General features: G+C 46.9%; 1 protein-coding gene across 1 annotated transcript in view; it reads right to left on the reverse strand.

The window, feature by feature from the left end:
* Positions 1-12,299, reverse strand: part of IQGAP2 (IQ motif containing GTPase activating protein 2) — a 291,748-nt gene that overhangs the window by 48,076 nt on the left and 231,373 nt on the right. Inside the window, 4 exon segments of the mRNA XM_004703528.2 lie at positions 153-377; positions 3,671-3,834; positions 7,964-8,113; positions 11,737-11,945. Coding sequence (XP_004703585.1) covers positions 153-377; positions 3,671-3,834; positions 7,964-8,113; positions 11,737-11,945 — 748 coding nt within the window.

A 12,299-nucleotide genomic window follows, 5' to 3' on the forward strand; every position in this document is an offset into this window, starting at 1 on the left:
AAGGTAATAAGGTTGTTTTGCAAAAAAAATTTAAATACGTAGATTTGGGGGAAAATTCCATTTTTTGAGGGATACACCTCGTATATGAAAAACATACATGTGAAATGATTATAAAACACGACCCAAAGCTAAGATTTTCTTTGCTGAGTTACCTGGCCTCTCCAGTCTGTGTTTCTAGCTGGTTCACCCAAGCCTTGTACACCTCTACTGGGCTCGTGTTGATGATCAGGGATTTGTCATTGATGATCTCCTTCACCACGGGGGCCAGCAGTTGGCGCAGGGTGTTCTGCCCACGGGCACCTCTGTTGAAGCTGACGACCATCTTGATGACCGTCGGGTTTCCAGTGACTATTTCCTGCACCTGGTCCACCTTGGATCTGAAAAACACCAAGCCCAAACAAAGTGGCTTGTCTCCACTGGTAAGAGCTTTAAAGAAAGTATATTCTCTCCCCACAGGCTTTGTGGGGCTCTGCTTTTCTCCCCGAATTTCAAAATGGGGTTGGCATGATTGAAAAGAAATAAAGTCACGTATAAGGTATGTTTTTTTAATCTCAAAAACACAAGGATCTACCAGTAAGTCCTCACTTGCCTGAATTTCAGCCTAGAAGGCAGGAATGGGCTGGAAATGGGCCCCAGCCAACAACGCTGGAAGCCAACGCACATGGATTCTATCCCTTCTAGTCCCTAAATGAATGAAGGCCCCACAGTGCGTTAAAGCCCATTCACATCCCCTGCAATGCACACTGGCTACACCATGTGGCTCAGAGTTCTTCTTCCTTTTAAAAATCATTTTACTGGGGACTTGCACATTTGTACATATGTTGCCATCACCATTTTCAAAACATTTTCTTTCTACTTGAGCCCTTGATAGCAGATCCTCATTCCCTCCTCTCTCCCTCCCTTATGAACCCGGATCATTTATAATTATTTTTTCATGTCTTACACAGACCGCTGTCTCCCTTCACTCACTTTTCTGTTGTCCGTCCCCCTGGGAGGAGGTTATATGTAGATCCTTGTGATCGGTTCCCCCTTTCCACCCCACCTTTCCCTTACCCTTCTGAACGCAAAAGCCTGTATCCATGACGTTTCTGATCCTGACTTGTGGGGACCTGTTAACGTCCCACCTGAATGAAGCCCAATAGTCATGAGTGTGGAGCGACCTTGGCAAGTCCTTATTGAACCCAGCAGAGAAGGAGAGTGTTTTGGGAGAGACGGTGGGTGTCAGAAGAGGGGACAGAAGGATGAAGGGTGGAGGCATGTCTGGTCACTGCTTTGTGGCTCTTGTCCTTGCTTGTACGTTGGCTTCTATTTTCAGCAGGTTACAATGTGTTCTTGGGTTTTTCTTTCCAGAACAGTGTTTTCCTCCCCCATCCCCAACATTGCTATTCCGCCACCGAGTCCCGGGCTGTTTCTATGGGTCTGAGTCCTCTAGAGCCAAGCGCTGCTCCGTATAATGAGAGGCGGTTCTCCTCACCAACAGTGGGATGCCTGGATAAGCAACCGGCTTAAAGTGAAATAGTGCCTCGCGGGCTATAAGTGCTTTGGTGACAGAGCCAGAACTCAGAGGCACTTTCTGGGGACCCAGTTCAGTCTTCCAGCTCCTTCCTCACCAGCCCAACTCTCTATTCCCTCTTCCTCTTACCCCGCCCCCCATTGGTCATCTACTGACAATTCAGACCATCGGATTAGCCCACCTGGAGAGCAGCAGCCTCCTAACCAGCACCCGTCTCTGCTCTCGGCCCTTTCACCTCTCAGTTCACTTCTCAACTGTTCCAAAACCCGCCGTCCTAAAGGATTGCCGTGGCCCTGCCACTTTACCACCCACCGTCCGCCCCTCAGTGGTCACCCAGGGGATTCATGCTGAGTTTGTTCATGTAGATACCGGTGCAGTAAGGCCTTAGCAACATGTGCACAAGCTCTCCATCATCGGGCCCCTGACACCAACGGAAGCTCCCCCGACACCTGTGCACGTGCCACGTGTATTTGCTAACGTGAATGACTTGCTTTCCCGTCTACAGGTCCCCGCCTTCTTCGCGCACACCATCCCTGCTGCCTCAACATGGAGCGAGCCCTCTGGGGCCAGTGGACAACGGCTCCCTCCATCTGGATGCCTGCCCGCTCTCACGCTTTCCTGTGACTCAAGTCCTGTTGCTTGATTTCGTGCTGGCAGATTCTCAGACCCTGTCTACACGTGTTTTTACAAAGGCTGACCAATTTGCATGGCCGGCAGATGGCAGGGCAACTGCCTGGGAAACATGGACTCAGAATCATGTGTTACAGATTTTGGTATTATGTTATAGTTCCTGGTTGCCTGGGTGCACAGGATAGTGATTTGAAAAGCATTTTAGATAGTGGCTGACACTCTAAGTCACACGGGAGCTAAATTCCAGCTCTCAGCCTTCCTCAGGGTAGCCTTGAGCAAATTACGTCTCCCTTCGTACGTCTGTTTTCTCATCTGTTAAGTGGAGGAGAGCAAAGTGTCTCCCTCACCAGACGGCAGTGATTCTTCAGTAAACTGACCTAAACTTAGCAAGTGTTTCCAGGAGGCAGTGTGCCCCAGGATGTAGCAGAGCACCTTGAACGGAGTGGCCGTACAACGTACGTGATGAAGAAAGAAGATAACGCCATGCTTGCTGCAGTTGTCTACACACCCTCCTTAAGGGCCTTTAGACCTACGCAGCTCCAATACACCCTGTTCGTGGCCAGCAGCGCAGTCTTCCAAGCAGAGCATGGTCACGTCAATACCTTCCTCAGAAATCTTTTTGCAGCCTCCCAGGAAGTCCAGAGAGCCTATTTAAAGTCCAGAGGCTGTATTTAATGTCGCTCCTGGTTTACCCCCACCTCTTCCCATCTTCATCCCTTGCTATCACGAATCCAGCCAGCTCCTGGCCAGACCAGCCATCTTCTCAAACATACCTTGTACGTTCGTCCACGCAGTTCCCTTCATTATCACGCTCTTTTTTGTTGCTCAGAGCTTTTCTTCAAGGACACGGGCCAAGCACCTCCTCTCCCATCGAATCTGTGTCCCTCAGCCCATCCCCTTGATTTCCTGCTGCACCGTGTTCACGTGTGTGTGCTCACTGCATTTCACGGCACGGCTTTACTGTTGACACACGTCACATTTCTCGGGCTTCTATAGACACTTTGAGGGTAGAGGGGCCTGACTAGTGATGCTTAGGAGACCATATAATTAGCATGGCTTAAGGTATCAACCAACCAGCTGACTAAGGACATCTGTCAGATTTTTGGACCAACCATTATCTTATGGACATACACACAGACACTTAATAGAAACAGAATCAGAAAACAACTTAGCAAAAATGAATGAAAAAATGTTCAAATCACACTTTTTCCAGCAAGAAAGGATCAACTACTCAGCAGAGATGCCTGTTCTTACTCCCACGCTCCTGGACCACGCTCTACAGCTCCGTTACAACTGGGGAGCTGAAATTTAAGACACGTATTTTTGTTGACTTCCAAGTATTTTTGACCTCCAGTTGTAGCACAAATGCAACACAGAAAGTTAACTGAACCCCAAGCTGTGGAACACTGGTGGGTGAAAAAGTGTGTGTGAAAACGGGCTTAGCTCTCCTTCCGTCCATCAGCAGGGGTCACTGTTACAAAGAGAATCCATTCCCTGGCAATTTGACTCGGCTGCACTTATACCTACTTGATTTCTTCCTCCAGAGCCGTTTTGAAAAGCTTGAGGAGCAGATACTCTTCTCGTTGGTTAGAAGCATAGTTATACAGCGTGAAAATGACAGTGTCCATAAATTTGGTCGACCTGTTCTGCGGCATCTGGAAGATCAGCTTGGCCAGGTACAAAGGATGGGTCTGAAACAGAAAGGCAGGAGGGCAGAAGGGATCCCAGCAAAACCCCCTCACCAACAGGATCATTTACATATTACTAACGGAAAAAACTACTCAATTCCCAACTCTTCAATGACTTAGTACAAAGCTACAGACGCAATCTAGAAAATAAGATTTTAAATGGATCAGGGAGTATTAATACTATATTATACGAGGAAGGCTAATTGAACCCTGGTGGCACAGTGGTTAAAGCACTTGGGTGTTAACCGAAAGGGAAGCGGTTCAAACCCGCTAGCTACTATGCAGGAAGACAGCCGTGGAAGTCAGTGTTTGTAGAGATTACAGCCTCAAAAACCCCATGGTCAGTTCTACTCTGTGCTCCCGCGTCACTGTGAATTGGAACGGCTGGCGGAGGGTACAGAAAGTTACAACAGGACTTTAATATCCTGTACCTGCTATATGACATATATTGGGAGCTCTGGTAGCATAGTGGGTTACGAGATGGGCTGCTAACCACAGTGTGCGCAGTTCGAACCTGTCAGCCACTCTGGGGAAGAAAGATGAGGCTTGCTGCTCCCATGATTGACAGCCTTGTAACTCCTAGACGGGGCTGCTGTGGGTCAGAATAGATTTGATGACAGCGAGTCCGACGACAGCACATATAATGCAGTATATAATTAGGCGACATAAACTTTTCACTGTCAACCTTTTCAAGCCACATATTTTAAAGACACAGAAGAGAAGTGCAGCCGACAGCACTTGGTGTCAGAAGATGCTGGTAAGAGCAGACCAAACTCACTACTGTCATTGACTTGGATTCGACTCACAGTCGCCCTGTATCTAACTGCTCCTCGGGGTTTCCAAGACCATGAATCGTTCTCACAGGCACAGACAGCCTCCTCTTTCTCCTGAGACTAGATCAGGGGTCCAGTAAAACTACTGGTCTAGAAGAACTGTGGATGAGGAGATGGAAGCAGGTCTCACCTTCTCAGACAAGGAAGAAAAAGGCTATATTCAAAGATGGAGACAGAGGAATGGACGTATTTTTCTTGAGGGACTGAGTCAGCAGGTGTGACGAGAAGTAGGGAGTTTGAAGAGCACGCTAATTGACAAGGGGAATGCCAGAAGAAATTGGGGCAAGGTGAGAGAGAGGGAGAAAAAGGCAATTTAAAAGCGTGGCAGAAATGTTGAGCCCTAGGGACCAGTGATGACGAATCCCACAGCTGTAATACCATATACTACCTGGAGGTTCATATGCTTTGTCTCCACTAGCTCCACCAACCAGTGGAGGATAGAAGAAAAAGATATTAGGTTACAGGGGAAGATATTCCAGCAGAGAAATATAATAACCTTACAATTTTTCTATCCATAGAGACTGGTGTTCAGCCAGAAGACTCCCACAGTTGGGCTTTCAAGTCTTTAAGAAAACGCACCTTATGCTTGACTTCACTGCTCAGCTTACTGTTCCAGACTTACAAGTGATTGGTTGATTTTCACAAATAAGACGCCAAGAGTACTTCTCCCTTGCAGCTTTGTGACAATTCTTTCCCCACATGCAGCACATGGGAATTATGAGGAGGAAAATTTACCCTGAAGCCAAAGCAGCCCACTCTTCCTGCCTCTAGGCCTCTCACCTCCTCCTCCTGTGACCTAAGAACTTGAACTCGAGGCTGATCCTGAAGGCTGACCCCGCTGCTCTGGCTCAGGGTACTTGCCAAATCACTTTGAGTCCAGGGGTTAAAGGAATCGGCATGTTTATAGTTTCCTCAAGCAGTTGGACTCATGTTTCAGAAGCAGAGAGAAGAAATTTACAACAAATTCACTGCCATCGAGTTGATGCTGACAGAGTGCCCCTGTAGGACAAGGGAGGCATTTCCAGGGGGTCTCTGAGACTGTAACCGTTTAAGGGAGCAGAGCCCCCATCTTTTTCCTGTGGAGCGGCTGGTGGTTTTGAACTGCTGGTCTTTCAGACCATAGCCTAACGTGTCACCATAAATACCTAACAGTTCAAAGAAAGCTTTAACGGGATACTGAATGGTCATGCCCTGAGATGACCATTTGGGGATAGTTTGGATGGTCACACATGGGGGAATTTTTCTGTACATGCTATCTTGCTTTGCTTTTACATGACTAAGCTGCCAGTTATGTATTAGGGGAAACAATACCCTTCATAGGCTAGTGACTAAATTTTGTTCTTTCTTGCGACACAAATACTGTCAAAACCCGAAAGTAGAAAACGAAAGGCGCTACAGCTGCCTGGCAGTTCAGAGATGTCAACAGGGACGAGATGCCTCAGACTGTATTATCAGAGTGGTTGACCACCGGGGTGGTGAATGCCAGCCTCCTTGCCTTCTGGAAGGGAAGTTGCCCGTTAGGCAATCCCACAGATAATTTTGAGAGCTAACATTTCCCCTTCTGTGCTGCCACACAGTGGCCAGCTGTGGCACCACCCTGGTCAGAAGAACACAGTCTCTCATCTACTAGCAGGCTAGGAGGGGAGTTCCTAATTCCCCCCAAACTAACAGCTCGGCTCCCCACATCTCAGCTACACGCTTGTTTTTGATCCAGGTAACCCTTGCAGTGTTTACTTCATGTCCCGTGATGTTCTCGGCAAAGACCCAGGCATCTCCAGGCCTCAGAGAGATGACCACAAACAGAAGGACAGCGGACTCTAAGGGAGGAGGACTGTCCCTGCTGACCCAAGTGTGAACCCAAACTCACTTCCACAGAGTTGATTCAGGCATAGAGCGACCCTATAGAGGAAAAAGTGGGACTGCCTCTGCGGGTTTCTCAGACTACATTTTTACCGAGCAGAAAACCTCAGCTTTCTTCCCCAGAGATTGGTGAGTTCAAACTGCTGACCTTGCAGTTAGCAAGCAGCTCAATGTGCAACCCACTATGCTACCGAGGCTGCTTCTCTCCTGTAGAAGGGAAGACTTGTTTCTATCCATCACTGTTTTTCGGTTTCCTTTATGACTTGATTGTATATGCTAGTGAGGTGGACAGCGCCAATCAAGGTCCGATCAGTAACTGGGTACTAAAGTCCAATCAGAACCACTTACTTAGGAGTTCTCACCAATGGTCTAGAGGCAACAGAAAAGAACTACTCTCTTAAATCATAGTAATTCCATGAAAAGAATAAAGATTATGGTGGTTCCAAACTGCTGATCTTTCAGATTGCAGGTTGGTTTCCTAAACCCAACCCCAAAAGAGCAGAACAGACTGCTGTGGTTAAAAAAAAAAAAAATATATATATATATATATAAATAAAATATAGATATATTTTTATTATTTTTATTATATATTTTAAAATTTTTATTATATATATATATATTTCCCACATGTGGTTTAATTTTTTTCATGGTTTTTAACTGGTTGGTCATGCCTGACAACATTAAGACCAGATAGACGCAGATTTTTAAAGTGTGTGTGACCGGGCATTGTGCACCTTGTACAGCAAGCACCCAAATCCCTCGATGAGCGGAGTCAAAGGTCACTCGGCTCAGCTCAGAGATGGCGGCTGTGGGGGCTGCTTTGATGTGGCTGCCCTCCTCGGATCTGGCCATGTTCCAGAGCCATGGATCAGGCTCCTAAGGGACCACCTACAACTCTTCCGAGTTGCCCACGCCCGGCCTCCGATCTGTCAGCTTTCCTGTTCCAGGGAGCATTCTGGATCGCCACAGGTTTAGAACCCAGGGTCTCGTCTGGTTTCCCCTCACTGGCCAAGAACGAGCCAGTGGGCAGCCCTGAAGGTTTCCACGTTGGCAGCCTCTGCTTCTGTCATTACTGGCTCTGGAGTGTTTCTGCAGCCTGCTCGCTACAGAACGACGCAGTGTGGAGAAGCGCAAGGGCTCTCAAGGCAAACTGCCCGAGTCTCTACGTCCCTGTTATGCCAATTTCTCCTGGCACCTCGGTCTCCGCCGCTGTGAAATGGGAGTAACGACAGGGCTGTGCTCTCACGGCTGTCGTACGAGGAAATGAGATCATGCATGTAAAGCACTTAGCTTAGCACTGGACACGTGAGCCCTTACTAAGGGCGCAAAACACATCAGCTGTAACAGGTGAAGCAGGGAGGGAAACAAATTCAGCCTTTATCACAAACACGGAATACAGGATTATCACAAACTCATGGAGAAAAATAAACAGCTCTTACCTGCAAAAGGTAAAACAGTTGCTGGTATGTTTCTAGTGTTTTTCTCCTTTCCTTACTCAAACTTTTGATTCCCTGGTTGTCAGTGCTATTCAATATTTGCATTTCTCCTCCTTTTTTCTTATCCAGCTTCTTGCTGTGTGAAATGACGTCCTGTAAGAAAGAAGGTCGGGAATGATAACTTTCTCCTTTGGTACTGTTACCTCGGCCCCTCACGGAAGGGAACCAGGAACACACGGCTGTTCAGACTCATTCTCCACATTTCCCTCAGAGAGAAAGAAAAATGACCGAGAATGTCCAATCTCTTTCGGGCCTCCACCTTGGAGACAGATTTGACGTTGTAACACGTATTCTCCAAAAGCGGGACTCATTTACTCTCGAGATGTTATGCAGATGCCAAAGTCATTAAGTGATGTGTGTGTATGTAGACATAGGGTGGTGGTCTTTTCAACAAAGGATGCTGGGACAACAAGTGGAAGAAGGAAGTTGGACGGCTTACTTCACACCGTTGGTAAAAATTAACTCTAAAAGGATCCCAGGCTTGCATGCAAGAGCGGAAACTATAGAATGTGTGAACGAAGGTATTAGGTATCAAGCCCCGTGACCCTGAGTTGTTGTCATTCAGGTGATTTGCACTCATAGCTCCGCCACTCCTTAAGAAATCTGCCTTCAGATGGATTTTATACAGCATACATCTGATAAGGGCCCATGTCCAGAACATATAACAATATCTTACAGGCTACATGTGCATCAGCTCAGGAACATATAAACAAAACATGGTCTATCCGTACAATGGGACATTATTCAGCCATAAAAACGAATGCGTGTTGCAAGAGGGGTGCATCTTGAAAACATGATATGGAGTGAAAGGAGCCAGCCACGAGAGGCCACACACCGACCGCATGATTCCATGGCCATGAAGCAGCCAAAACAGGTTGCTCCCGTCCAGGCCAGAAGGTGCGGTTTCCAGGGGCTTGTTGGAAGGGTAGAAGGGGCTGGGGCGAGACTGCTAAGGAGTATGGGTTTCTTTCTTTTTTCCATCTGAAATGTAATTCAAATCGCATAAAATTCACCCCTTAAAGTGTACAGTTCACCAGGTGGTTGTGCCAGGAGTGACAGGTGCTGTGACAACGAGAGGATCCCAGCTAATGTCACATGGAATGAGCTCTGCGAAAACTGTTGGGAGGAAGACTGATTTGCTCTGTAACTTTCATGAAAACCTTACTGTCTGCTACTCGAACATTCCCACCGGCATTTCCTTTTGGGAGAATAACAAGTTCAAGGCCTGTGACGGAGGCAGTGGCTACACGACCTTGTGAATGAGTAGGACTCGTTTGAAAGATGGATTCTACGGCGTGTGAGTTATAGCTCAATTTTAAAAAGCTCTTGCCAAAAAATGCAATGTTGAAATTAATTAAAGATGGAAGGGAAAGGGATCTTCACTGCAAATGATGAAGATGTACCCTGATTAATAAACCCCCATCCTGGTTGAGCTCCTTTAACTATTTTGTTTTTGCATAAATAAATCATTTTATTGACTCCTTTATTAACTATTTATGGAAACGTAGAACATGGAACCAGAAACATTGACAACTACAGGTTATAGCGCCCCCTTGGGGAGCTCAAAGGGCTATGACCAAGAGTAGCTCTTGGAGACCAGGGTCTCACTACAGTAGCATTTTAGTTAACCTCAGCAAGAAATACATTGTATCTCTTGTAATTCATGTAGGAGCCCTGAGCAGCACAAAGGCTACAGTTGAGCTGCTAATCACAAGGTCAGGAGTTGGAAACCACTAGCCACTCCATGGGAGAAAAATGGGGCTTTCTACTCCAGTAGCTACTGTCACGGAATCCCCCATGGCAGTCCTTTAGGGTGGTTATGGGTTGTAATTGACTTGATGGCAGCGTTTGGTTTGGTTTGGTTTGGTAGTTACTATAGGTAAAGACACACACACAGTATGAAATAAAACGTATCCTTACTGCTGGGATACAGTGAGAGTTTCTATTCTATTTAACTTAAACAATGGCCAACTGCGACTCAACCCTTTAAGCTGATTTCAGGAGTCACTAGCGGGACATGACCTCTATTTGAAAGCCACTATTCAAGCGTGTGTCCTGTCTCACACAGGAAGAGCAAGCAAGCACACATGCAAACCCCACTGGCCCTTAGGGCAGCAAAATCCCTTCTAAAACTTCTTTCAGCCTCTTAGTCCAACCTGGATAGGAGGAGTCTACAGGGAGGGCGGGCATCAAAGAGTTCTTGGAAAAATCCCAGTATCTTCTAAGCCCATATTTCCCCCCACAACCTTTCTGTGGCACCCTCAGAACAACAACTGCCAACAACCGGCTTGCCAAGCTGTGATTCCTTTGTGGGGGCGTGCGCGTCTATCAGACAGGCTCTTATCTGGCAGCACCTGACTTTACTGTGTCCCAGATGCCGCATCTTTTATTTATTTATTTTTCAAACAAATGGAAGGTTTGTGGCGACCCAGCACGGAGCCACGTCTCCAGGCATTCATTTTCCACCAGCGTGTGCTCACTTCATGTCTCTGCGTCACACGTTGGTACCTCTCACAAAACGTCAAATGTTTCATCATGCTATTGCACTCTCCTAAGTGTAAAGATAGCTTTCATATATATTGGGAAACCCCACAAGGAAAAAAAAAAAGTGTGCGACTTGCTCTATTGGAGTATCCACTTTATTGCGGTGTTTGGGGACAAAAATCTGCCCTCTGTGGGAGGCTGGCCTGCAGCAGGCTTTGTTGGGCACACCCTGCAGGCGCCTGTCCACCCACTGCCACCAGGGGCTCCGGGCCATTTGGTTGAAGGCAAACATGCCCGCCTCCGTTTCCCATTGCCCTGGGGATGAGGACAAGGTTCAGGCTTGCCGTCTGAGTCTGCTCCTGGGGAGCCAGCCCTCTTCCATGGAGGGGGTTGAACTCAAGCTGCCTCATGAAACAAACCCTGCACACCTTGTCCAGTGGAAAACGGATCTGCTCAGCCAACTTTCGCCCACATCACAATGAAAAAGAAAACAAGGTCTGAGTTAACTATAGCGCATCTCTTGCCTCCCTTGGCTGCTAAACAAATTCTTTTTGAAACGCTTCTTTAAATTTTTTAAAAATCTGTAACAAGCCACATTATATTACACGGATATAAAGCACAGCCATTAAAAAACAAGTTGTAGGACAATAACATAGTTTGTCTCTGATCCAAGACTCTTGTGTCTTCTGCCAGTATCCATGAAATTGGTAAGATAATTCCATAGCTTGGTACATAGGATAGAGAGCCCTGGAGGTGCAGTGGTTACACCTTGGGCTACGAACCGCATGGTTGGCAGTTCGAAACCACCAGCAGCTCAAGAGAGAAGGACTGAGTTTTCTATTCTTGTAAACAGTTACAGTCTTGGAAACCCACAGGGGTTGCTATGCGTCAGCACTGACTCGATGGCAGTCAGTTTGGTTTTTGTGGAGTTTTTCGGTACGTAGGATAATGTCTCAAGTCCTTTATAAAGTTAAGTAGAAACTGTTCTTTTGGCCTAAACCAGTGGTTCTCAACCTGTGGGGTTGCAACCCCTTTGGGGGGTGAATGGCCCTTTCACAGGGGTTGCCCGATTCATAACAGTAGCAAAAGGACCGTGATGAAATAGCAATGAAAATCATTTTATGGTTGGGGGGTCATCAAAACATGAGTGCAGTGACTGAACCCAGGTGTTGTGGACTTCTTTGTGGGCCTCCTCTCTTCCGGGAGCCAAGAGTCCCACCACCCCCACTGACCTGCAGGGTAATCCTGTTCTTCACCAGGAGGCCGATCTTGATGTCCATTAGGTTGAGGTCTTTCTCCAGCTGCTGGTTGGCTCTGATCTTGGTCACCACTTCTCCCCTTAATTGTGCCACCTCCAGCTCCTCTTGGAAATCTAAGTCGCTTTGGTCCAACAGGTGTACAAACTTGCGAATGACGGTCAATGGTGGGTTTTCAGAACCAACTGCAGGGAACAGAACAGGCAGGGTGTAATTAGGCAAGCTGGGATCTGTTTGCCAACAGGAAGGAAAACCAGGTCCCTACAAAAGCATTGCCTGGGTAATCTATCAATGAGGTTCCTAGGTCTGCGGCGTGAATCCATTCGCCCCACGGAAAATCTGGCTGGGGAGAGACATGGACTATCGTGTAAAGAAATGCATCCCATGGAATGTCTAGGACAATTATTTTCTTTTTTAAACGTTTTATTAGGGGCTCATACAACTGTTATCACAATCCATACACACATCTATTGTGTAAAGCGCATTTGTACATCATTCTCAAAACATTTTCTCTCCATTTAAACCCCCGACATTAGGTC

This window comes from Echinops telfairi, unplaced genomic scaffold (genome assembly GCF_000313985.2).
Source record: "Echinops telfairi isolate 266 unplaced genomic scaffold, ASM31398v2 ScPeMD7_7469;HRSCAF=8507_1, whole genome shotgun sequence".
Classification (NCBI taxonomy): domain Eukaryota; kingdom Metazoa; phylum Chordata; class Mammalia; order Afrosoricida; family Tenrecidae; genus Echinops; species Echinops telfairi.